This window comes from Dipodomys ordii, unplaced genomic scaffold (assembly GCF_000151885.1).
Source record: "Dipodomys ordii isolate 6190 unplaced genomic scaffold, Dord_2.0 Scaffold45, whole genome shotgun sequence".
NCBI classification, from domain to species: Eukaryota; Metazoa; Chordata; class Mammalia; order Rodentia; family Heteromyidae; genus Dipodomys; species Dipodomys ordii.
In genome coordinates, this window is record NW_012267261.1 from 11,565,790 (window position 1) to 11,592,805 (window position 27,016).

The 27,016-nt window shown below is 38.0% G+C and overlaps 1 protein-coding gene across 2 annotated transcripts; it reads left to right on the top strand.

Moving 5' to 3' along the window:
- Nucleotides 1-590: 590 nt before the first annotated feature.
- Ccdc58 (coiled-coil domain containing 58) lies at nt 591-23,073 on the top strand. Of its 2 annotated transcripts, XM_013019370.1 has the most exons (5): nt 591-714; nt 12,515-12,640; nt 15,294-15,440; nt 20,819-20,878; nt 22,773-23,073. In XM_013019370.1, exons 1-5 carry the CDS (start codon nt 664-666, stop codon nt 22,821-22,823), a joined length of 435 nt encoding a protein of 144 aa, XP_012874824.1. In that variant the 5' UTR covers nt 591-663; the 3' UTR covers nt 22,824-23,073. The 2 variants fall into 2 exon arrangements, with proteins under 2 accessions (XP_012874824.1, XP_012874825.1); XM_013019371.1 differs by lacking the exon at nt 12,515-12,640 and having other exon boundaries at nt 625-714; nt 22,773-23,064.
- The last annotated feature ends 3,943 nt before the right edge of the window (nt 23,074-27,016 follow it).

The following is a 27,016-nucleotide window of genomic DNA, read 5'->3' on the forward strand; positions in this document are numbered from 1 at the left end:
TGGGTATCGGGAGCTTTTGCCTTCAAACAGAAGAAAAGCATTAAAGAGGAAAATCGTGACACGTTTCTGAGCTGTCCATTCCCTACATACACTATCCAGATAGGCCAGCCTCTCCGCCAACTGCTTCCCCATGTGCCCAACGAATACGGGCACCGCCCGCTGGTCCCCGCGGGCTCCAGGTCTTGTGGCCTTTGGAACTTCTCTCGGGCCAATATGAGAAACTGACTTTTTAAAATAGGAAATGTGCCCACCGACGCTGCCAGAAATGCCCGAGTTACTTTAAGCATCTCAAATCCCAGATGCCTCTCTGGACAAAAGGTGGACACTGACTGGATAGGAAGGATTAGAAAAGGCTCCGTTTCCTAGGATTCCCTTTCTAATAACCAGGGTTGGAGTGCACCGTGTCCCCTCTGTAAGAAGATGGGCACTGGAGTAAACGATCCCATCTTGGCCACTTCAGTCTTGTTAACGGGGTTGGAGTGAATGAATAGTCAGCACGACGACTGGGCTCGAAATGGCTAGGAGGCGGCCAGGGCGGTGGTTACTCTAGGTTTACCTGTGTTCTCTTTCTTTTCTTTTCTTTCTTTTTTTGATCAGGCGGCGCCGCGGGCACCTCTGCTCCTCGGTGATTGGCCTGCAGCGGGGTCCTCACGTTTGTCCAATATGGCGGCGCCCAGTGGCGGTGTGAACTGTGAGGAGTTCGCGGAGTTCCAGGTGACAGGATTTTCCTCGGGTGGCAAACTTTTCCTGCCGTTAGCGCTTCAGATCCTCTTCCGGGCTCTATGTTGGGAGGGAGTATAAGCTCGTGTGGGGAGAAGCCGGCGTTCGGAGGCTGTTTGTCTTCACGCCCCTGGAGGTCATGGGGGGCGCGGGGCAGGCCCTGGGTAGCCAGGCCACCCGCGGGGTGGGGCGGCGGGGCGCCGGTGGCCCTCCAGTGCCGCCCGGGCCTTCGCCTGGAAAGTGTTCGGCCTTTCCGCGGTCAGTGGAGCCGAGCTCAGAGTCCGAGTAGGGGTGGTAAGGCTCTGGGTTCTCTGAACTCAAGCTTTCAGCCTCTGCCATTAACCTCCTTTTTAAGCCTGCAGGTTTGGTGAGAAAGGAGAAAGTGAGAGAACTCGTTGACTTGACACAAGAGGATAAAAATATTGGCCCACATTTACTGTTTTGCATATACGGAACGTTTGTACCCTTGTGAGAATTAATGCTGCACTATCTGTTTTGGTGCTATTTCTTGCCTGCCTAAACTCTCCAAGGGGAGAAAAATGTGTAATATTTAAGAAAAAGCCTATGTACGCTTTTCTGTTTAGCATTCTGACATCTGAGGTCTAGTTCTTATTAATCACTTGTGAATTCAAGAACAAAGGTCTAAATTTGATTGAGTCGCTATGAAAGTTATTTGTTCCAATGCAGATGTGTCCTGCTGTTTAGAGTTCAATTTAAAAACCATTTAAAAATACATATTTAAAGTTACTGAAAAATATGTTTACATGTCATTGACCTATCTAGTGTCAGAAAAGAAAACTGGGGGTGGAGGGCTGGGAAGGTGGCTCACTGGTAGAGTGCTTGCCTTGCATGCCTGAGGCCCTGGGTTCGATTCCTCAGCACCACATAAGAAAAAAGAAAAAAGCCGGAAGTGGCGCTGTGGCTCAAGTGGTAGAGCACTAGCCTTGAGCTGAAGAGCTGAGGGATAGCACCCAGGACCAGAGTTCAGGCCCCACGACCAAACCCCCCCCCCCAAAAAAGAAAAGAAAAATGGTAAACCTAGAGTAAGAATTTTCTTTGCTGCTTCCATCCATTTGAATAGATAACATTCTATTCTCTAAGATAACATAAGCAGACTGACTTCATAAATGGACATTGGACCAAAGAAATTTATGTGTGGTTGTGCTCTCTTCACTTGAACTAATTCTTAGACAAGAGTCATCTGAACAGCCAAGTTTAATGTGATAACAATGCTAGGTAAATGCACATACTTGTGGAAATGTTTACTGGGTATAGAGTTGAGTGGTAGAGCACTTGCCTCATTGGTGAGGTTCCATTGGTGAGGTTCAAGGTTTAACGCTCAACAGGACAGCAAAAATCTTGGGGCTGGAAATGTTAAGTAGGATAAAACAAATTTCTTATAATTTGAAGTGTATTAAATATTTGAGTTTTACCAGCCCATTGGTAGCCTTTGCCTTATCACATGACATTACTTGAGTTAAGGAGCTCATAGAAGTGAGTAACAATAGCCAAAGAATCCAAAAATGGATGTCTTAAGTTCCATTTTAACATTCATTCAACTTATTAGGCATTGTATTTCTACTGAGGCTTCCATAACAACACGACACAGACTCAGTGGCTTAACAACAGAAATTTAGTTTCTCTGAGGCTATTAGTCCAAGATCAAGGTACTATCAGTGTTGGATTTTGGTAAGGCCTCTCTTGGGTTTTATTAAGGCCTCTCTTGACCTGCAGATGGTCATTTTTTTCACTATATTTTCATATAACTTCCTACACTTGTGCATAGTTGGAGAGGGACCTTTGGTGTCTCTTCTTTTTCCTTCTGTTTTTGTGCCAGTACTGCAGCTTGAAATCAGGGCCTGGGCACTGTTCCTTAGTTTTCTCATTCAAGGCTGGCACTTTACCACTTGAGCTGTAGTTCTGTTTTCTATTTTTTAGTGGTTAATTCGAGATAAGAGTCTTATGGACTTTCCTACCCTGGCTGGCGACAAACCGTGATCTCGGCCTCCTGAGTAGCTAGCATTACAGATGTGAGCCATTGGTACCAGCTTCTTTCTCTATCTTTTTTGTTGTTGTTGTTGGTTGTGGGGCTTGAACTCTGGGTCTGGGCACAGTCCCTCAGCTCTTCAGCTCAAGGCAAGCGCTCTACCACTTCCTGAGTAGCTAGGAATACAGGCGTGACCCACCGGCACCCGGCAGCTTCTCTTCTTATAAAGATATCACTTATGACTTTCATTTCATATGTTTTTAAGAGATGGGATCTTCTATGTTAGCTAGACTGACCCAAAACTAGTGGACTCAAAGCTCTCTACCTTTCTTAACCTCTCCTGTAGCTGGAACTATAGGTGTATGCCATCATGGCTTTAAAGGCCCTGTCTCCAGGGGATTAGGAGTTTCAGTGTGGACATCATGACACATATTCAGTCCATAACAGATACCTACCAGCTGTACATACTTGGGGTAACTTAGTAACAAGATATAAAACAAGAAACTTGCTGAGGGCAGGTGGCTCACCCCTGTGATCCTAGCTACTCAGGAGGTTGAGATATGAGGATCACAGTTCAAAGCCAGGTCGGGCAGGAAAGCCTGTGAGACTCTTATCTCCAATAAACTGCTAGAAAACCAGAAGTGGCACTGTGGGTCAAGCGGTAGAGTGCTCGCCTTGAGCTGAAAAGCATAAGGACAGCGCCCAAACCCAGAGTTCAAGTCCCATGACTGACAAAAAAAAAAGAAAAAGAAAGAAAGAAAGAATATAAATGGGGATATAAAACATGTTGAAAAAAAAATGAAGATGCAAATAAAGTTCCATACATGTTCAAAGAGAAATAAATTAAGATGATAATTGAATTGAGTGTTTGGTAGAAGGGACCAAGGGTATTATAGACAGTGGTAATAGTATGTATGCAAAAAACATTTATGTCCACTTATACGTTACTTACCAGACGGGATATATCCTGATAAAGTGTTATTAGGTGATTTAATTGTGCAAATATGGACTGAAGTTATAGAAACAGTGCATGTTTTAGATCAAGTTACTCATCATGACCTCTTCATATAATCAAGAGATGAAATAATCAGGAAATGTGTGAATCTGCTATATAATAACTTACTATAGTAAGCTCTAATAATAGCCATTTATTATCATTGCTAAAAAATATTATGTACTAGACATAATTCTGTGTGGTTTTTTTTTTTTTTGGGGGGGGGTCCGGTCGTGAGGCCTGAACTCTGGGCCTGGGCGCTGTCCCTCAGCTCTTCAGCTCAAGGCTAGCACTCTACCACTTGAGCCACACTTCTGGCTTTTTTCTCTTTGCTTATGTGGTGCTGAGGAATTGAACCCAGGGCCTCATGCATGCAAGGCAAGTGCTGTACCACTGAGCCACCTTCTCAGCCCTGTGTGTTGTATTTTTATATGCTAGGCAGCACAAATGTTTTATTTACCCATGTCGCCACATACAGACTTGAGAATGCATTATGATATTACAGTGGCTTCAATGTCACTATGAATAGGAATTACTCAATTCCACTTCAATAGTATGGGTCCACCATTTTATATTTGGTCCATCAAAACATTATACAGCTCATAATAGCATTTAGAGAAAACAATCAATATTGGGACAATATAAACAATCTGCGTAATTTGTGTAGTCTTGAATGTACACAGAGACACATTGGGATTACACAGATATTTCAGCCAAGTTGTAGGAAGACTTTATATGCCTGGTATGAGATTGAGGAGTTATTTTTGAGTAATGGACAAGATGATCAAAGAAGTACGTTAGTAAGATTCATTATTATTATCACTGGCTTTGTTCAGGACTACTTGGCATTTTTTGTAACTAGCTTTTCAGTAGGCCTTCCTATCTTCAGTCACTTCTTTCTTTAATATAACCTTCCTTCAACCTAATACGCATAATGTGATAGCTTCCTACAGTTACCTTCTGATTTTTAGATTCCAAACCATATGTTGAACTTTAGAGCTCAGATAGTACTAAACTTGGAATGCCGGCCTCCAATCTTAAGTACTTCTTCCTGGTCATACTTCTTATCACTGCTGTTATTGTGTGTGTGTGTGTGTGTGTGTGTGTGTGTGTACTGGAGCTTGAACTCAGTATCTGAGTGCTATCCCTTAGTGTGTGTGTGTGTGTGTGTGTACTGGAGCTTGAACTCAGTACCTGAGTGCTATCCCTTAGTTTTTTTTCAGTCAAGACTGCAAAGCTGCTGCTCTGCCATTTGAGCCTTAGCTCCACCTTGGGCTTTTTTCCTCGTTAATTGGAGATAGAAGTCTAAATTTCTTGCTTGGACTGCCTTTGAACTGTGATCCTCAGATCTCAACCTCCTGAGTAGCTAGGATAACAGGTGTAAGCCACCAGCACTTGCTAACAACTGCCAGTATTGATACATGTTTGTTTGTTTTTTCTCCCTTCCCCTCCACATCCAGTGTATTTGAACCCTAATGTTGACTCATCCTACTACTTCCTGAATACATTATTCTGTTCGTCATTTTTTTTTTTCCAGCTTGTTGCTGTACTGAAATCTTTTTCTGTTGACACTAATCTGGGACCTACTTCATAAATCATCTCCACAAAATCAATGAATATTCCTTCTCAGAATGTCTTGGGGCTTCTATTAGGGCGATTTACTTATTCATAATTTATTTTGAGCCATATGATACTTAAGTATAAACTAAATGGATTCTTTTCAGCCTTCACCGTGGTTCCTTTCGTAGTGTATCCAGTACTGTCCTGTTCCTATCCCTGTGGCTGCTGGTAGTCAAAGGATTCAGGCAGTTGCAATCATGTGTGTAAAGCAACAGCATGGAAAGCAACAGTGTGAACATTGCTGTCAAAACAGGGTTTGAGGGCCAATCTCTGTTTGATAAGAGCATCCTTCAAGTGGGATGTACTTCTAAATAGCTGAAGGCAGAGGGAAAGGAGTGGAAATGTTAAGGGGGTTCCCAGATCATTCTGTGGGTTCTATTGTGTTTTAGCCATACAAATGTCCTTTTTCCACACCCTCTATTTATCTTAAAAATTGGCTCCATTACTAAGAGACTTTTCTGATGGTTAATCATAGGAATAAATTATATATGAACTATAGAAATAGAAAACTTACTATACTCCTCCCGTTATTAAATATGGGAACTTCCCTGATATGTAAATTGTTTCCCAATAAGATGAGATTTTTTTTGCTCCACAATTTAAAATGCAGTTCCTAATAACATGCCTTAATAAAGTGTTAGCCTAAAATTAGACATTTGTTAAAACATCAAATCTCTCCACATTTTTAAGGATGAATGCTAAGAGAAGCTGGAAACACTATAAAAGTTATCTTTTGCTACAGTTTAGAAGCCAATAGGGATTCCAGGACCTACCCTGCACCATTTAACTTCACAAAACCACTGAACAGAACTACATTGCCTCTTAGGACATGTGTTGCAGTTATTGTGTGTGTATGTGTGAGTGTGTGTGTGTGTATGTATTTGAGTCTTCTATATGTTTTTTGTTATTTTTTAATTGTTATTATAAAGGTGATATAAACAGCAAGGTTACAGTTATGTAAATCAAGTAAAGAATCTTTTTTTTTCTTTTTGATCGGTTGTGGGCCTTGGCTTGGGCCTTGGCTTGGGCCTTGTCCCTGAATGCTTTTTTTCTCACTGCTAGTACTCTACCACTTTGAGCCACAGCTCCACTTCCAGTTGATGAGTGGTTAATTGGAGATAAGAGCCTCATAGGAACTTTTCTGCCTGGGCTGGTTTTGAACAGCAGTCCTTAGAGCTTAGCCTCCTGATTAGCTAGGTTTACAGGTATGAGCCATTGGTTCCTGGCAAGAAAGAGTACATTTCTTTTTGGGCAGTGTCACTCCTTCTCTTGTTCTCTCCCAGTTTTTCTTTCCCCACAAGTTCATTTTCAACAGAGTGTCTACTGAGTACCACTGCTGCATTTATTTACCCTTGCCCCTCCATAAATGTACAAACAAGACAAAAAGAAAAAGGAAACAAGAAAGAAAGAAACTTTGTTTCCATTTCCTGGAGTTCATTTTGATAAATTATTTTTTTCTATATGTCTTCTTGGTGAATTTGTATGTGTGCCAGAGAATGCTATTGGGGCTAGGCATTGATGGTATAGCAATACCTTTTGTGTATACATTCATTTGCTCTTAATCTGAGAGCTGCCCCTCTTTTTCTTTAGACCCTCTTGGAGTTGCTATATGAGCTCCAGCACTTTTTCCCGTAAGGAAACATGAGCCTGGAGAATTGATTTATTTTTTAGTTCTTTGAAAGAAATTATTTTGAAAGAAATTATTTCCTTCATATTACTGCTTACCCCCTCATTTTTTCCCATTTTCTTAGCCTTGTATTTTTCTGTGACATTTAAAGATAGCTTACCATTATGAGTATATTTTGTATGGTGTAACACTATCTGATAGAACTTTCTGTGGTGGTGGAAATACTCCACATTTGTGCTATCTACATGTGGTAACCCTAGTAATGTGGTTTTCTTCAGTTCTCTAAATATGCTAGTACAACTGAAGAGACAAATTTTTTTAATTTGAATTTTAACCTCACATACTGGTGTCTACTGTATTGAAAGCCCAACTTTAGATCATATGTTGGTAATGCACTAGTACACAGAGAACATTTTCTATATTTCTCAGTTCACATTGGTAAGTCCTGTTGATAAGACTGCAAAGTCAATTGATTCATTGCCTGGTTAATGCAAATCCCTATTATGTAAGGCCCTTAATAGTATGTCCCAATTGTTTTATTGAAGAGTGATATGGCTATAGTGATTAAAATATAGCCAATGTTCAATTTCAAAAACTGGTTAAAGTTCAGAGTCAGTAAAACCCTAGGAAAGGTTAAGCTGTGTCATCTTTCACCTAGATTTCTACCTTGGTCTTCTGATACTTTCAATTCTACTCTTTCATTCTCCAGTCCATTTTCCACACTTTAACTTAAGCAATCATTTTTAAGACACAAATCTGATCATGTAACCTCAAGATTGTTAAAACTTTTGGTGTTTTTAGGAAATACTGAAATCCTATTACATAATATAGTAGTAGGCCTTGTCTTACATATTTGTGCCTTACTCTTTTTTTTTAAACTGAATCCACATTAACTTCAGCCCATTTAACATTGTATTTAAATAGCTCTTATCAAGGTCAAACTATGTGTGATTCTTACTAACATTCAACTTTACTTCCCCTCATTTAAACCTCGCCTCTAATTTTTGTGATAATACAGTTCTTTTCCTGTATTTTGAAGTGTAAAAGTTCCCATTGATCTCCCAGTGCTCTCTTCTAGTGTCATGGCTTGAGGCAAAACCAATTTGTTCATATAATTCTATTCTGATTAATGTCTGATAGTACATTTTTTTGCTTTGATTAACAAGTTGCTTACTTAAGTTCCAAACTGAACTTTTTAGAACACGTGTGCGTGCTTGTATTTCTTTGACACATACTAAAAGGGCACTAATATCCTGATCCTCCAAGTACTCAGCCCCTAGCTCCAACAATTCACCATCATTCTTGTTTCAACAGTACAGTCTACTGCCACTTGACCCACCCTAACAACACTATTTCAAAGTATATTATGGGAATCACCTTTTTTTTTCTTTGTGAATATTACAGACTCTGTAATATTCACAATTTTAAACAATTCTATTGATACAGTTAATAATTTGCAATATTGTCAAAGATTCTGTGAGTCAGGAGAGAACTAGATCTTCCCATTTCTTCCAAATCTTTTCCTTCCCCTGTCTTTTATGATCCTAATCAATTACCTAAGCTTCAAACCTAATCATTGTGTTTTTTTTCCTCACCCCTCCCCATTTATGGACATTGTATATGTTTGGATTATCACCTTAAGAATTCCAGCTTACAGAAAATACTATCAATAAAACCAGAAAGATTCAGGAAAGGGAGACAAAGTTTGTGTTCGATCTCCACTTGCTTGAGTTTGTTTCCAGCTCTCCTCATCCCCTCCACCCCCGGCACACATAGGGCTTGAACTTAGGGTCTGGGCTCTGTCCCTGAGCTCTTTTTGCTCAAGACTAGTTAGTGCTCTACCACTTTGAGCCATGGTGCCACTTCTGGTTTTTCTGGTGGTTAATTTGAGGTAAGAGTATCACAGACTTTCCTGCCAGGCTGGCTTTGAACCATGGTCTTCAGATCTCAGCTTCGTGTGTATCTAGGATCACAAATGTGAGCCACTGGTGCTGGGCTTGCTTGAGTTTTGTTAGTCTGAATTACAAGCTTTTTTGTAAGAATTTGCAAAGGCCATTCCAGTCAGTAATTAAAGATTACAGTCTTACATTGAATGGACTAAATGGTAATAATTGTAAACACTTTGTAGTAGCTTCACAGGATAGAATATTTGCAATGTGCAAAAAAAAAAAACAAAGGATATCTGTTAATATATTGATAATAATTAACTTCGGATAATTTTTATCTAAAACTTTTCTAATTTTTCTGAAATGAAAGTAATACTTTAATCTCAGTAAATAAGAAATGGAAGGAATTAGTTTCAGTTATGGATTTGTTTAATCAAAGAAATAGAATGGTATGTTAACAGCTACAGTTAAGCAAATCTGCTTTTATACATATTAATAACAAATGTTAACTTGGATGTTTTCAATAGTAATTATGTTCCTAGCTTAATACAGATCTGTTTTCTTGATTTTTTTTTCAATGAACTTGAATTGTTTTTATTTTGTTTGTTGTTTGTTGATGGTGCAGGGGTTTAAACTGAAGGCCTTACTGTTTCTAGGCTGGTGCTATTCCCTTTGAGCTATGCCCTCAGCCCTTGTTGTTTATAAATTTAAGAAACCATCGAAAAAGGAGGGGCGTAATGTTAAATTTCTGTCCCAGAGTTTATGTTAACTGCAGAATGTAGCTAGTGTCCAGTCTTTAGTATTCCGGTCTTAATTTGGGAGGAAGAAGCTGTGCTGTTCAAATATTTGTTTGCCTCCTTTCCTTTCCTTTGTTTCTACCTTCTTTATTCCTTCTCTCCCAGAGGTGGAACACAGAGCCTTAGCACATGTTCTATTACTGAGCTAAACCCCCAGCCACTCAGCGATCTTAAGTTTCCTGCCTTTTAGGCATTATTTTTCTTTTCTCTCCCTGTCTCCCTACCCCCTTATTAAAGAGTTATTGGCTTCTTATGGAGAGGCTTGTGAAATGTAAGCTAGAAAGGGTTACTAGATAATTCCTACTTGTTCTATGAATAGAAAACTAATGAAGTTTTATTTCTTTCCTGGCAGTATGTTTTGTTTTAGTTTTTTTTTAATCACAAAAATAATACTAGCTTTTGAGGAACCTCCATATTGCTTTCTAAAGCGGTTCAATAAGTTTACATTCTCACTGACAATGCAGTAGGGTTCCCTTTTGGCCATATCTTCTCCAGCATCTGTCATTATTAGATTTTTTGATTATAGCCCTTCTAACTAGGATGAATTGGAATCTCAATGTTGTTTTGATTAGCATTTCTTCATATGTCTACTGGCCATTCTTATTTCCTCTTCAGAGAAGTTTCTCTAAGTCTTTAGCCCACTTATTAATGGGGCGGTTGTTCCTTTGAGGTTTTATTTTGGAGGATTTATTTTGAGTTCTAAGTATATTTTAGTTCTTAGTGTATTTTGTCTGTTGTATGGCGAGTGAAGATCTTCTCCCAATCTGTGGGCTTTGTATTGATCCTGCTTGCTATGTCCTTTGCTGTGCAGAAGCTCTACAGTTTCATGCAATCCCATTTGTCCAACCTTTCTTTGATTGGTTGTGTTTCTGGGTCTTTATTAAGAAAATTTCAGCCTGTGCCAACGAGACCTAGAGTTTCTCCTATTCCTTCATGTAATGTTTTCAGGTTGTCTGCTTTTACTTTGAGGTCTTTGATCTATTTAGACTTGATTTTGGTACAGGGTGGTTTATAAGGATCTAACTTTAGTATTTCTATGGTGTTTAACCAATTTTGCCAGCACTGTTTGCCGAAGAGGCTGTCTTCCATTTAATTTTTTTTAGCTCCCTTGTCAAAGATTAGGTGGCTGTAGGTCTGTGGGTTCATTTCTGGGTCTTCAGTTCTATTCCATTGGTCCTCAGTTCGGTTCTTGTGCTAGTACCAAGCTGTTTTGGCTAATATGGCTTTGTAGAAGGGTTTGAAGTTTGGTATTGGTATCCTCCAACACTGTTCTTTCTGCTAAGTATTGTTTTTAGTATTTGGGGTCTTTTATTGTTGCATATGAATTTTTGGATTCTTCTATTTCATTGAAGAATGAAGTTGGGATATTGATGGGTATTGCATTAAATTTGTAGATGGCCTGTGGCAGTATTGCCATTTTCACAATGCTAATCTTCCCAGTCCAGGAGCATAGGAGGTTTTTCCGCTTCCCTAGTTCTGTTTTAATTTCCTTTTTCAGGTTTTTAAACTTTTCACACATAGAGTTCCTCTGTGACCCAGCCCATTTCTGGGCATTTTACCCAAATGATCACAAACAAGGTCATTCTAAAGCTACTAGCACAACTATATTTATCACAGCATTATTCACCATAGCTAAGATATGGCACCAACCCAGATGCCCCATAGTAGATGAATGTATCAAGAAAAAATACACACACACAAATTCTATGCTTCCATCAGAAAGAATGACATCGCCCCATTTGTTAGGAAGTAGAAAGACTTGGAAAAAATCATATTAACTGAAGTAAGCCAGACCCAAAGAAAAACAGGTTCCGTGGTTTCCCTTATTTGCGATAATTAGTATACTTCTAGGATAATCTTAGCAGATGAACGGAAAAGCTCAAAAGCTATGTACATATGACCATATAAGATCATGCTAAGCAAAATGAACCCCAAGATACGGACACAAGAAGTTTTTCTTTGTCGTTGTTGTTTTTGATGTACTATGTGATTTTTTTTTTGTTTCTTTTGTATGTTCTTTCCCCCCATGGTATAACCCTGTTGTCACTGTATTTGATTTTGGTACCCTGCATCTTGTATATACATATATCTAATTTGGGAGGAAAGGGGAATGACAAAATGCTGAAATAAGGACACAGAATGACCCATTGCAACAATGATAACTCACAAGACACTGTGTTGGAAATGAACTTTACAACTTGGTGGGGTCATGTAACGGGGGAGGTGTGGGAGAGAAGGGATAGTAGGAGAAAAAGGAGGGGGTAACAATGTTCAACAAGAAATGTACTCATTACCTTACTCATGTAACTGTAACCTCTCTGTACAGCATCTTTACAATAAAATAAAATTTAACAATAATACTATCATAGGAAAAAAGTATCAAATGAAAACCTAGATTACATTAGAATTTTGGACAGTTTCCTACTAACTACTAGTAATAGCTTTTTGTATGTTTTTCAATGTATTTTGTAATGATAGGTAAGAGGAAATAGAGCAAACAGTTATGCCAGTGTTTACGGAGAATGTGTAATAATTAATTTCATGAGAAGCCATTTAAGCTATAGGGTGGAATAGGAAAAACATACTGTTTGCTAAACACCATGCCAGCAAATGGAATTTAATTATGAGCAAAGCAGTCTTAAACCTAAAGATGGTCACAGCTGAACCACAAAGAGTTGGTGCCCACTGTTAGAGTTATTAATACATAATTTACCTATCTTTGTAATAAAGATTTTCTTATGAATGTACTATATTTGGCTTTGTTTCCTTACTTCTAAATAGAAAGGATTGTGAAATATCCAAGACTTTATTTTTTGCTTAAATATTTTTTTTATCATTGAACATATTGTTCAGGTAATAGTCTTTTATTTTAAATATATATAGGAATTACTCAAGGTGATGAGGACAATTGATGACAGAATAGTACATGAATTAAACACGACGGTCCCAACAGCTTCCTTTGCAGGGAAAATTGATGCCAGCCAAACCTGTAAACAACTTTATGAGTCTGTAAGTGTATCTTTTGAGTCTCACTTTTGTCCTTATTTTATGCCTTTCTTTGCAGGGAAAATAAGAAATCCTTTGACATATATCTAAATTGTGAATAAACACTTAATGGTTCCTTGCCTACCTGGGGATTTATATAAAAAGTTAGAACAGGTTCTACAAACTGAAACAAAGTTGGATCTCATGGATAAATCTGTGAAATGATAGTTTGATAAATAAGAGGAATCATTTTTTAGCCTCTTTGTGTTTAACTTAAAAAGGAGACTTTGTACACAAGGTGAAATGTACTCTTAAGGTTAACAGCTCACTTCATTTTTGTTATCTTTCTAATAAGGTAGAGGTTTATAGTATCATGATTTACAACATGGATTCCAGAAGTATATTAAATCTCAGCTTTGCTATGCCCTATGTAGGTGACCTTGAACATGTTATATAATCTCTGCCTCTGTTTCCTTACTTGTAAGTAGTATGGTAGTCATTTGTAGGATAATCAGGGTAATAAGTAAGAAGATATAAAATGCTTACTGTACTAAGTTTTATTTTTATATACAATAATAGTAATAGCCACCATTATTATTTATTTCAGATTGGGCTTGCAAAGTGCCCAACTAGTAAGTACCATTGAGTTCTACTAAGTATTGTCCTAGTTGAGAAATCTATGAAATATCCAGGTTGTTCAGTCTCCCTGACTTGCTTAGTCCCTGAGCTAGTGTCCATTATAGGAGTTGATATATAAAGTTACTATGAAGCATGAGTTCTAGAAATTCCAAATATCAAAACTATACTCATAGAAAATGTAAAGGAATTTCAGTGAGCTAGATTCTCCTAACATATCACATCACATACCCTTAAAATCTTAGCTTTACGGTCTTTATCCCAACATAAACATAAAGTGTCATTACCAAACAAATCTACAAACTCAAAACTGCCCTTTACAAATACAAATGTTTGAGGTATCTGCAAATCTGACTATAATAAAACAGAGAAAGAAATTTGTCTGTGATCATGGGAGTGTGCTTGAAAAAAGACCATTATACCTTGGTTTAAAAAAAAAGAAACCAGGCGCCAGTGGCTCACGCCTGTAATCCTAGCTACTCAGGAGGCTGAGATCTGAGGATCTCAGTTCAAAGCCAGCCTGGGCAGGAAAGTCTGTAAGACTCTTATCTCCAATAAACCACTGTGGCGCTGTGGCTCAAGTGGTAGAGTGCTCACCTTGAGCTGAAGAGCTGAGGGATAGTGCCCAAGCCCAGAGTTCAAGCCCCATGACTGAAAAAGAAAAGAAAAAGATGATAAATATTTCATTAATTTGGTTTAACAGGTGGAGGTTATGAAAGAGTTTTGTCAGATATCCTTACTTTCAGTCACCACACACAATTGTCACAAGTACTAATCTGTTTCCTGTATGTTCCCTTCTTTTGGAGGGGATAATAGACTTGATCTCAGAGCCTAATGGTTGCCCAGCAGGCACTGTATTGCTGACTCACTTGTCCGACCTTCCTCCTTCCCTCCTTTATTTTTTGGTGGTACCAGTTTGCACTCAGGTCATTATACTTGCTTAGTTGACACTCTACTACTTGAGCTGTGCCACCAGTCATCTTTTTCAGGGTTGTTTTAGAGATGGAGTCGCCCTGACTTTTCTGCTCAGGTTGACTTTATCCAAAAGTCCTTCAGGTCTCAGCCTCTTGAGTAGCTAGGATTATAGGTGTGAGCCACTGGCACCCAGCTTGTATTGCTTATTTTTTATGGGATCGTACTTCCTATCTAGGCATGTGCCTATACCTTAACTCCCCTATTTTATGCTTCCTGCCCTACCTGAGGAGACAGGCAACCATGACCAGCTTCTTTCCATTGAGGTGGATTCTTTTATTATTATCTATAAGTAGTTGTACAAAGAAGTTCCCATTCTACAAAACAATATATGAATACAAGGTTTCTAACAACATTGTCACCCATCACTCCTAAACCATGAGATGGATTCTTAACAGACTTTTCTGCCTAGGATACCCTGAAACCTCAGTCTTCCCAAACTAGACTTCTCACATAGTTTAGGATGTCAGGTGTAGACCATTGCAACCAGCTATTGGAATCGCAGAAATTTTTTGCCTGAACTGGCCTCAAACCATGATCCTCCCTATTTTCAGCATTCCAAGTAGCTAAGGTTATAGGCATGAACCAGTAGGGCCCAGCCATGCTTATATAAAACAGTTTTTATTTTTATTGTAACTAAGATCTCCAAATCACTTAATCTCTTTTCCTGTTGACAGTATAAGACTAAAAAAAAAAGAATGGATTAAAAAGAGAGGAGGAATAGTAATAAGTGCCCCAAGGAGTGGGTAGATGTAGGATACAAGAACACCTAAATATGAGGGTAGACAGCAACAGTGGCCAAAGGAGTCTGAAGTGAAAAATCTAGCAAGGGCACCACAGCTAACTGCTGGAAGTGTATGGAGGAAAAAAAAATTCAGACTTTGTAGGCACTACCACCTTTTATCTGTTTTAAGGTGGTTTAGTAGATTCAACAGTCTTCTCAACTATGCATTCGGTTTTTAAAAATTGTTTTAGAAAATATTAATTTCTGAAGTTTCAGTCAGGATTTTTATATCAAAATGTGATGAACTGATGTGATTTCTTTCCCCCATCTTATTCCTTCTTTTAGTTGATGTCAGCTCATGCCAGTAGGGACAAAGTTATAAAAAATTGCATAGCGCAGACCTCAGCAGTAGTAAAACACCTCCGAGAAGAGAGAGAAAAGAATTTGGATGATTTAACATTATTAAAGCAACTTAGAAAAGAACAGACAAAGGTAAGTTGAACCAAATTTATTCTCAAGCAAAGGTTTTATTACCTTCAAAAAAGGCACTTTTTATTTTAAGTAAGATAAGCTTGTATATTTTATTTAAAGTGACAAGGAGATTAATGATTCCTGTTTAGTGAGTTTTCATCTTACTACATTCAGGAATATGTTAATAAGCACATGTGCATTTCAAAAGCAGATATAATATAATAGTTTTAGGCAAAATAAGCATGCAACCATTTTTCATATTCATTCCTTTATTTGGTCTCTGCTGTCTAGTACAGAGGATCAGTATAGATCAACATCATACCATATTCCGTATCTACTTTTTGATGATTAACTTGAAAAAATGCATTTTGAAAATCTTACTTTAGATATAATTCTGTAGAAATCTGTAGAAATTACTCAACTTTAATCTGGAAATTACTTAACTTTAGGGTATCATTTTGAGCCATACAAATATAGTATTATTTGGGGCTGGGAAGGTGGCTCAGTGGTAGAGCGCTTGCCTTGCATGCATGAGGCCCTGGGTTTGATTCCCCGGCACCACATAAGCAAAAAGAAAAAAAGCCGGAAGTGGTGCTGTGGCTCAAGTGGCAGAGCACTAGCCTTGAGCTGAAGAGGTGAGGGACAGCGCCCAGGCCCAGAGTTCAGGCCCCACAACCGGACCCAAAAAACAAACAAACAAGAAACAAATATAGTATTATTTGAGTGTAATTAGATACACTAGTATTACCTCATAATGGGTCTTTGGCTCTTTGAACCATCTTTGTCACACTATCCAACATCCCTGCAGTTTTTTGCTTTTAAGAAAGTAGGTAGGTAGCTGGGCACTGGTAGCTCATGTCTATAATCCTAGCTACTCAGGAGGCTGAGATCTAAGGATCACAGTTCAAAGCCAGCCCAGACAGGAATATCCATGAGACTCTTAGCTCCAATTAACCACCAGAAAACCAGAAGTGGTGCCATGGCTCAAGTGTTAGAGCACTAGCCTTGAGCTGAAGAGCTGAGGGATAGCAAACAGGCTCAGAGTTCAAGGCCCACAACCAAAAAAAAGAAAGTAGGAAGGAAATCCACACCCAGGATTATCTGAAAGGAAATCTTATTTTCCCTTGATAAACATAATGTATCTAGAGTATAAGCCTTAGAATATAATTAACATAGCAAATCTGTTTCCTTATAATCATTGTATGTTGAAATATGCAGCATATAGTCGTCCCTCTGTGTTGGAAGTTACTTCCAGGACCCTATTCTCCAGCCACCATTAATACTAAAATCCACAGATTATTGAGTCCTTTGTACAAAGAGGCATAGTATTTGCAAATCTCATGCATATTCTCCCTTGTATTTTAAACCACCTGTAGGTTACCTATAATACCTAATATAATGGAAATGCTACATAATTGTTAGCTTATTGTTTAGAAAATAATGATAAGGGCAGGAGTATATGACAAAAATGGTAGAGCTACTGTTGAGCAAGTGTTCAAACCATAGTACCACAAAAAAAAATACAGGGGCTGGGAAGGTGGCTCAGTGGTAGAGTGCTTGCCTTGCATGCCTGAGGCCCTGGGTTCAATTCCTCAGCACCATATAAACAAAAAGAAAAAAGCCAGAAGTGGCGCTGTGGCTCAAGTGGTAGAGCGCTAGCCTTGAGCTGAAGAGCTGAGGGACAACGCCCAGGCCCAGAGTTCAGGCCCCATAACCGGACCAAAAAAAAAAAAAAAATACAACAAAATTGAAATAGAAAGTAATTACAAGGAAAACAAATACATGTGTTATTAAGTACATGTAATTTTCTTCCCAAAGATTTTTCATACACAATTGTTTGAATCAACAGAGGCAGAACTTAAAGCAGGTTGGCTATATTTTATAATTTCAAAATCGAAAGTTACAAAGAATTATAAGGAACTGCTATGTACCTTTTGCCTATATTCTCTTATTGTTTACATTTTGTTCCACCTACTTTACAATCCCATTTCCTGCCCTCTTTTTCCTTCTCTTAATTTTTCCTGCCCTCCTCTCTCTTCCCTCTCACCACACACTACACACATAATTAGAATTAACTAATCATGTTTGAGGGTATGTTAGACATATTGTACCCCTTCACCCTTAACGTTTGTTATTTCTTAGTAACAGACTTTTTCTTAGGTGATCACTAATTATCAAAATCTTGTCTGTATTTTAAAATATGCCAGTGGAACAGAATCATGTGATTCATACTAAATAGTTGTGAAATTTGCCCTTTATTTAGTAGATGTGGCTAGATTTTTCATCCTGTCAGTTGACTAGACACACATCTTAACCACTGTCTGCTGCTTGCTTTGTTTATGATCACTGTCTTAGGTTTAAACTCCATACCTGCTCATGCATCAGTAAGTAGGCTCTTTACCTGGTGAATTTTGGCTCTGTTGGCTTACCCTACCCTTAGTATGATGGCATATACATTATTTATATAAGGCTGAGCTAAGTGTAGGTAGCTTTGGATTTTGTGTTCCTTGAAGATTATTTCTAAAGGAAAATGCAGGACAGAACTCTTAAATCAGAAACGGAAAGCTCATTTTAAGTACAAGTCAGAAAATAGAGTAACTCTTGATTGTAGAGAGCAAAGTTCAGAATTAAAGCAGTGAGTATTTAGGAGTAATTGTGCCACATTTAACTGTTCGTTAGCACTCTGATCTGTCCATTTACCATTATGCCTGGAAAGAATTAAAGCTGCAAAGAAGGAATTAGAAAGTAATCAGTGAGTTATATGAGGTTTGTTTTCCAGCATATAATGTTGTAGGAAGAAAGGGCAAAAAGTAATTGCATCCAGAAATAGGGAAAAGTGATTTTTTTTCTTCAAGTTTGCCATGCAGATTATGGGACCAGAAAAAGAGTTCTTAAAATGGTTTTCTGTATAAGGAATCCAAGATTCAGAACTGACATCCCAAAGTAAGTGGTAGACCTGGGACTTTAACCCTCTCTTCTAACTTTGGGTTCTGGAAATCTCTTCACCTGAAGTTGTTACTAATAGGTAAATTTAGGTTGTTGTGAGCATATTTTATATGCAGAGATGCCAGACTAAAAGTCCCTTATTTTCTACCAAATCCTTAACTCAGAAAATGTACCATCCTGGTTGGAACCCTGTATCTGTTTTCACCTATTAATGGCCTCTGATAAATGGTTTACCTATTTAAGACTCAAAAATAAGACCCAAATTTAAGACCCAAAAGAAACATCTCAGAGCTGAAAGTTTGTTTGTAATACTGCCGTAATTAATTAGAACTTGCTGTAATATCTACAGTGTTCTAAATAGAGCAGGAGGAAGAGACAAGTTATACACTTAAAGATATAATTTCTTTGTAAGTTCTGATTTTCTGTCTACAAAGTAGATGTTTCCATTTATGTGAAGATTCAGTTTTTTTGGGCGGGGGGGGGGGCGGGGGGGGCGGTGTCTGGTCATGGGGCCTGAACTCTGGGCCTGGGCGCTGTCCCTCAGCTCTTCAGCTCAAGGCTAGCTCTCTACTTCTTGAGCCACAGCTTTTTTCTTTTTGCTTATGTGGTGCTGGGGAATCGAACCCAGGGCCTCATGCATGCAAGGCAAGTGCTCTACCACTGAGCCACCTTCCCAGCCCCTGAAGATTTAAATTTTATAGTGTATTAAGGAACTGACATAGCACACAGTAACAATTCCTTTACTTTTTTCTTGAGTCTCTGGGACTTGTTGAATGAATCTTCTTATGTCATCAGCCAGTGGTTTCTGCCCTTTATTCAGCCCATGGTTAAGGGCAAGGTTTTAGGGAGGAGGACAGAGGACTCTGTCTTTTCTCTGTCAGTTTTCTCTTTGTTAATTACACAAACCTGTCCCCTTGTGAAATGAGAAAATTATGTAAACTGTACCCTTTCTTCCATGACATCCCTTTAAATATTTGAAAGCAGTTATGAAAACTCTTAGTGGTATATTATCACATTCTATTCTTCAACTGAAGAGTCTTTTTTTAGTTTTTAAGTTGTTATTTCTTTAGCAATCAGTTTAGAGCTTGACAGACTTAGTAAGACTTTTGGTTGTATCATTCAGGGGACTGCCTGGGGGCTTGTTCAGGTTTGTTTCTACCTGTATCACAGGATCCTTTGGCAGAAATCTTTCCCTTAAGTCCACATTTCTGCCATTCATATCTGCCTATACTTTGGTACCAACTCTAAGCCTATGAAGGGAACAGTCATTAGATTTCATCACATGCAGATTTCTCAAGTCTTCTTCAGCCTGAGCTGTCTCTTGATTTGGTCTGAATCTTTGGCACGGGTGCCATGCTGTGATTGCCCAGATCTTGTCTGGCCCTCTAGCCTGTTCTTCCTGAAGATCCCTGACGTATTTAACCTAAAGTACCTGTACTTTATGCTTTTTTTCTCTCTCTCTCCTATTTTTCCTGAATATTTTCAAACTCTTTCCTAAAACTGTCTAGCTTCTCCTTTCAATCCCTTCTAATCATATGTGATCAGAAATATTACGTATCTTTCTATATATTCTCCTTCCTATTTCTGGTTTTCTTCCAGATTTTTGTTTTCTTAATTCTTTATCCAAATCAGTATGCTGCTTTCTTGTCCTTATTTATTCGTCTGGACTTTCTTTGCAAGTATGTAGTTATATTTTCAATTTCTAGAACTAGAATTTTTGTATTCAGGGACATGTGAATGTGTGTGTGTGTGTGTGTGTGTGTGTGTGTGTGTGTGTGTACACGCGCGCGCGCGCCCGCTCACATGTGCATGCATGCTGGTTTTAGGGCTTGAACTCAGGGCTTTGTGTTATTGCTTGGCTTTCTTGCTCAAAGCTGGTGCTTTACCACTTGAGCTATACCTCCAGTCCAGCAGTTTACTGGTTATTTGGAAATGGAGTCTTAAGGACTTTTCTGTCTGTGCTGGCTTGAGCCAAGGATCTCAGCTCTCAGCCTCAGAAGTACTGAGTTACAGTATGAACACTGGCACTCAGCTTGAATACACATTTTGATAAATATTGTCATGGAAGTTACCAGACATGTCATATTCCCACTGAAAATGTACTATATTTCTGTGTACTAAAATTTTTCACAGTCTCATGACTAAGATTGATCAGACTTTTTCCTTTTTATCATATTATGGCTCATTTTCTATATTTCTATGATTGAATAAGATTGAACTTATTAAAAATATGTTTATTGTTCATTTGTTTATCTTCTGTTAACTGCTTGGGCAAAGTTTTGAGAACCATTGTTCCATAGAATTTTATAATTGATATGGAATGAGAAGATTGTATCAAAGAAGGCCCCCAAATCTATACCACTAACAGTCAATAAGCTGCTTTTGTTGTGAAAATGTTAAAGCTTGGTTTAGCTCTTTCCACTCATAACTTCAATTTTTCTCCTTTCTTACAGTTGAAATGGATGCAGTCAGAACTCAATGTTGAAGAAGTGGTAAATGACAGGAGCTGGAAGGTATAATGTTGGTTCTTAGAGACAAGTAGGAGGGAAATAGCACAACCAAAGCATGGGACAAAATAGTGCTTGGCAGCTCTCCATAGAAAGCAGAGATCCTTCACTGATGAGCACCCCTGGGGCTTTAACTTTTCCTAGTGGTGATTGGGCTGCTGCAGTTAAACTCAGTGTAGATACAGCTTGTTAACAGTTTTGCAAGTATGTGAGAGAATTTTTGACCTGCCAAGGTAACGGAATTGGAAACATTTCTTTTGTCTCCTAATATTAATTATAGACATTTGATATCTAAAGTTTTTACTCTAGGGAACTGAGAACCTTCAGTTAGTTACTTCACACCAATCTTAATCTCATCAGCTACTGAGTTAGGTGCTTCTCTAACATCTGATTATGAAGGTTTACATTGCATATATTTTTGATGGCACCTAGTAATACGACTGTTTATAGATGCTCTGACTCCTCATTGCCACCTTTGTGGTTCTATTTAGCAACTGGATTGGGGCCCCAGATCCCAGGACTTCACATATACTTAAAATTCACAAAATTATGATTTTAGTTTTCTGAAAAAGTATATACATTTACCCTTTTCCAAAAGGTGAAAAGAACAGTGTTGTTGGCTTGACTGCTGTTTTCTTGGCTGGACAGCTGAGGTTTATATCCTGCTACTGAGTACTGGCTTAGCTTTTTAGATTCCTGACTTCTTCCTTTTAATAACTATTTTATCCCCCTCATTCTCTCCTAGTTTCAGTAATAATTATTTTTGAAAATACACATTTATTTAATCATTAAAAACTAATATTATTAGTATTTTGGGATATAGCTTTCCAGTTTTTCATGTATGTACATTCTTTTAACTTTCTTATTATAAGCAAAGTCATCTTCTGCCTACTGTTTTTAACCAGTTTGTTCCATATGATTATTTTCCTTTGTAATTAAATAATTATATCAGTCTGGAACAAAAACAGCATCACAACATACTGAGTCATGAATGAATTCCAGAATCCAAATTGACGTTCTTTGCTTTATGACATTTCTTTTTCCTATCCAGCTTGCCAAAGACGATAGTAGCACTTGGAAGGCTGAGGCAGGAGGCTAACAAGTTTTAATCCAGTCTGTTATGTAGCAGATACATTTAAGGCCAGTCTTACCTACAAATTGAGACCCTGACTCAAGAATTAAAGTATATTACAGCAGAAATTCTGCCTCATATCTATTTTCTAGCATATTCTTTTTTTCTAACTTTTATGTGTACATCTCTCCTATCCAAACATGTTATACCCCATGTTAGTACATAGTGAAGATGTTTTCAAATCAGAATATAAAAAGTTCCTTAAGCTGGGCACCAGTGGCTCTCACTTATAATCCTAGCTACTCAGGAGGCTTAAATCTCAAGATCACAGTTCAAAGCCAGCTGAGGCAGGAAAGTCTGTGAGACTCTTATTTCCAATAAAGAAGCCTTAAGTGGTAGCATGCTAGCTGTAAACAAAAGGACATGGAGACAGTGCCCAAGCCCTGAGTTCAAGCCCCAGGACCAGCAAAAGAAAAAAGAAAAAGCTTTCTCACTCTCTTTTGAGCACTATATTTCTTTGAAGCTATATTTAGTAAGTCTAATAATGACATATATTCATAGGTCATTCTAACATATTATGCTACTTGTTTTGATTTTTAGGAAGCAAGGTAAAGCAAAAAACTTTATATAATTTAGGAATATTTAAGAATTTAGGAATATTGAAATTATCTTATGTACAGTTAGCCTCCTGACAAAACTCCACTGTTCCCTGAATCTGTTGACCTGAAGCAGAAATGATAATATGCTAATAGTCAAATTTGGATTTAGATCCAGATTTGAATTTTACAGGATGACTCACTAATTTTTGTTTCTGTTTAAATATCCTAGGTGTTTAATGAACGCTGCCGAATTCATTTCAAGCCTCCAAAGACTGAATAAAGGAGATTTTTTTTTTCCTAAAGGACTGGGTCATCTCACCAGAGCTAAGCATGACAGACATCAACAGAGTGGGCTTCCTAAATGATCTCTGAGCCAACAGTCCAAGTCCTTTTGTTGATTTCAGCCCCACTTAGCCAAGACCCCAAGTCTAAGTAATTCTAATAATTATGAGTAATCAACTGCTATTTTATACTGATTCTGTAAAAAAAAATGTTTTGTAAGTATTAAAATAATTTTCTGACTTGGTGTATATATTTATTTGATGGCTTTCCAAATTGAGACAATAAGTTCTTATAAGAAAAATTGCCACTGTGGGCTGAGAATATGACTTAGTGGTAGAATGATTACCTAGAATACATGAAGCCCTGGATTTGATTCCTCAGAACCACATAAACAGAAAAACAAAAACAAAAAAAAAACAAGTGGCTCTGTGGTTCAAGTGGTAGAGTGCTAATCTTGAGCAAAACGAAGCTCAGGGACAGTGCCCAGGTCCTGAGTTTAAGCCCCAGGACTGGCAAAAAAAAAAAAAAAGAATTATTAAAAAGAAAGAAAATTGGCACATAATTTAAATATCTGTATTACGGTTTTTGACCTCTACAAATTTATTTGTATGGATATGGACCTTTTATTGGCCATTGGTCATGGATGAATTTGAGTTTTTTGAGAGTTTTAACTTTTGTTGTTTAATTGTTTTAGTGCGGTTTTGTTTGTTTCGTTTCTAGACAGTGTCTTACTGGGTATTCTAGGCTGGTCTGAAACTTACTACTTACTATATGGCCTAGGCTGGCCTTGAGCCCTGTGATCTGCCTCTATTCCCCAAGTACTAGGATTATAGGTGTTTCTCACCACACTTAGCAAGTTTATCCTTTTATTGTGGTTTATTATTAAAGGGCATTTCTGTAAGGTGGGGACACTATGCAAGGAAGTGTTCTCTTAGTACTTTCATTTATCTTGCTTTCAGATACATAAAAACAATTTTTTTTCTGGACAGTTTTTTATAGACACTGAAAAAGGAATCAGTAAAACTCAGAAAAGGAAGAGAGGGAAGCAGGGCATAATGATAGTGAGTAAGTTGATTTAAAAACAATTGCTGGCCAGGCACTGGTAGCTCATTCCTGTAATCCTAGCTACTCAGTAGTCTGAGATCTGAAGACCAAGGTTCAAAGCCAGCCCCAGTAGCAAAGTCTGTGAGACTCTTATCTCCAATTAACCACCAGAAAACCGGAAGTGTCACTGTAGCTCAAGTGCAGTGAGCTGAAGGGACAGCACCCAGGCCCAGAGTTTAAGCCCCACAACTAACAAAGGCTTATTTCAGGATTTTGTCATTGAAGAAAACACTTTCTAAATGCTTATTAGTGTTCTCTTCCTATTAACAGATCACCACAAACTTAACTAGTTAATATTACACCATTTGGTTATTTCACAGCTTTTTAGGTCCTAAGTCCAGATAGACTTGACTGGATTATTTGTTTAGGGTTATAGGCCTGAAATCAAGCCAAAAACCAGAGTGGGGGGAAATGTACTTTCCAACTCAGTGAGTTTGCTCACAGATTTTAAATCATGAAATGTAGAAGTGAGGTCACTCATCTTGCTGGCTGTTAGGCACCTCTCAGTGGTGCTGCTTCCATTTTCAAGTTAACAGTGGCCTCAAATCCCAAGATGAGTTGATGAGTTGGGAATTTCTGGCTTGTTTTTGGATAAATGAGATCTATCCCAATGATACTTTCAATTGACTCCATGGATTTTTTTTTAAAATAATCTTAGCTATATCTGCAAATTACTTTTTCTTTTTACTTGTGGGGCTTGAACTCTGCCTACGTGCTATCCCTCAGCTCTTCAGCTCAAGGCTAGCACACTACCACTTGAGCCACAGCGCCAGTTCTGGTTTTCTGGTGGTTAATTGGAGATACAAGTCTCATGGATGTTCCTGCCCGGGCTGGCTTTGAACTGAGATCCTCAGATCTCAGCCTGTTGAGTAGCAAGGATTACAGGCGTGAACCACTGGTGCCCAGTGACAAATCACTTTTTAAATTACAATGTGATGTCTCATTCACAGTTTGAGGGATCATAATGAGCAAACTTAGGATCCTGTCTGCTGTAATGATCTAAACATGAGTCACCTAGCTCTGGCCCGCTTGATTGACCAGTTGGGTTTCCGGTCTTCATTACATTCACCTTTGCCAAAGTATGCACTTAGAATAAGCTGTACAGTCATAATGTCCCTGATTCATAAAACCGGAATATTTACTATGGGCAACTAGTAGGATAGTGATAGGCAAAACAATGTATGAGCTGGAGGTATAGCTCAGTGCCAGAGTACTTGCCTAGCATGTGTACAAGGCCCTGGTTTGAAAATATCTATCACTACAGAGGAAAAACTTATGTGGAGATTATAATCTAGGCTTCTCAATGAGCAAATTTTCTTAAGGATAAGTAGTAAAAAAAATTTTTTTTCTGTATAGCTAATGTGTAATATTTTTATATGGAGTAAGTTGGAAAGATGGATGCAAGAATGAAAGTAAAGCAACATTTTCCTAGCCATTCCTCAGATCCTTGGGAAGGACTATAATGGTCTTTCCAGAATTTTGGGTATGTTGGTCATAATACTATCTAGCAAATCCAATTATATTAGAATACCTGAATCATAGTGTAACAGATTATGACAGTCATGTAGATGATGGTAGTGTGAAATGAATCAGTATAAATTAATACATTTAGCTTATGATGAATAGCATCTAAAGCCACAGATTTGAAGAAAGGCACATTGCTCTAGAAAGTTGATTTGCTTGCTGAGAGAATTGTATGCAATTACTGCTTTAAAACAATGTGCTTTTGTTTGAAGGATAGGATTTAGGCACATAGAAACATACTCAATGAAACCAAGTATATGAAGAAATACCTATAATGTAATAAAACATTTGTAAGTTCTTTTTGCAAATGTTTGAATGTCTTACATATTCTCGGCAGTGTTTGCTTCCATTAAGACAATAAAACAAAAATGCCTGTTCTCAAAGAGCTTACATTTGATGAGAATGACAGTAGCAAAGAATTAAGTTATAAGGGTAAAATATGATGAAGATCTTTGTAAGGTAGAGAAGTGAGAATGTGCATGGAGGGTTCCAAAACATCAACTGACTAAAGGACATTATAATGCTATTGCTTTAGAAAAAAACAATTCAGCTAGAGATTGAAATTACCAAGAAAGTACAGTAATGTAGGGTGGTTTTTTTTTGTTTGTTTCTGTTTTATTGTTGGTCATGGGGATTGAACTCTGGGCCTGAACACTGTCCCTCAGCTCTTCAGCTCAAGGCTACCACTACCACTTGAGCCACTGCACCACTTCCAGTTTTCTAAGTGGTTTATTGCTCAGGCTGGCTTTGAACCACAATCCTCAGATCTCAGCCTCCTGAGTTGCTAGGATTACAGGCATGATCAACCAGCACCCAGCTAAAATGTAGTTTTTGTAACAAGTCATTCTTGTTTGTAAGTTTTGCTCCTAAGATATTAATGGACAAATGGAGTGATAATGTACTATTGTTCTCTCAGTAGTTTGGTTTTATCCCAATGATCAAGATTTACTTGTAAATGATACTTGTCAAATGTGGAGGTCTTACTTTAATAAAAAAAAAAGGATGTCTGCCCAGAGTTAGGTGATCTAATCAAACATGTTGAGATTACATAGGTTACTTGTGGTTTTTCTGTATCCTTAGCCTTATAAAGTACCCTCTTTAATTTGACCTATTAAAATACATGCTGACTATATACGTTGAAAAATAATGAAATTTAAAAATTACATCAGCATTTCTCACACAAGTGTAATTTTATCTCCCACAATTATTTGGAGGGAAGACTTAAGGTAGCAAAAGGTTTGAACAAAAACATCTATCAGCTTCTAAATGTAGTGGCCAGGTGAGGGCACTAGTCTATAAGGGGAAAACACTTGACCTAGATGACTTTATGTACTTCCTAATGCACTGAGAGATAAGAGGAGATCCATTGATATGATTAGTAAGAATTGTTATGGGTCAAATTGTTTTTTTCACACTAGTAAAGTGGCTTATGAAGTTCTTTCTCTGGCTTGTACTTATTTCCCACCTCACCACTCTCTTCATTGTTCTCTGTTTACTACCATTTTACTACCAATTCTGCTCCTAGAGAAGACCCAGTACTGCCTTTGAACTCATGCTGAGTTT

Bases quoted from the DNA above. Each gene is read 5' to 3' on its own strand.
- Ccdc58 (XM_013019370.1), top strand. From the start codon at position 664: ATGGCGGCGCCCAGTGGCGGTGTGAACTGTGAGGAGTTCGCGGAGTTC. The intron at 715-12,514 runs GTGACAGGATTT...AAATATATATAG, and splicing joins AGGAGTTCGCGGAGTTCCAG to GAATTACTCAAGGTGATGAG. The intron at 15,441-20,818 runs GTAAGTTGAACC...CCTTTCTTACAG, and splicing joins TTAGAAAAGAACAGACAAAG to TTGAAATGGATGCAGTCAGA.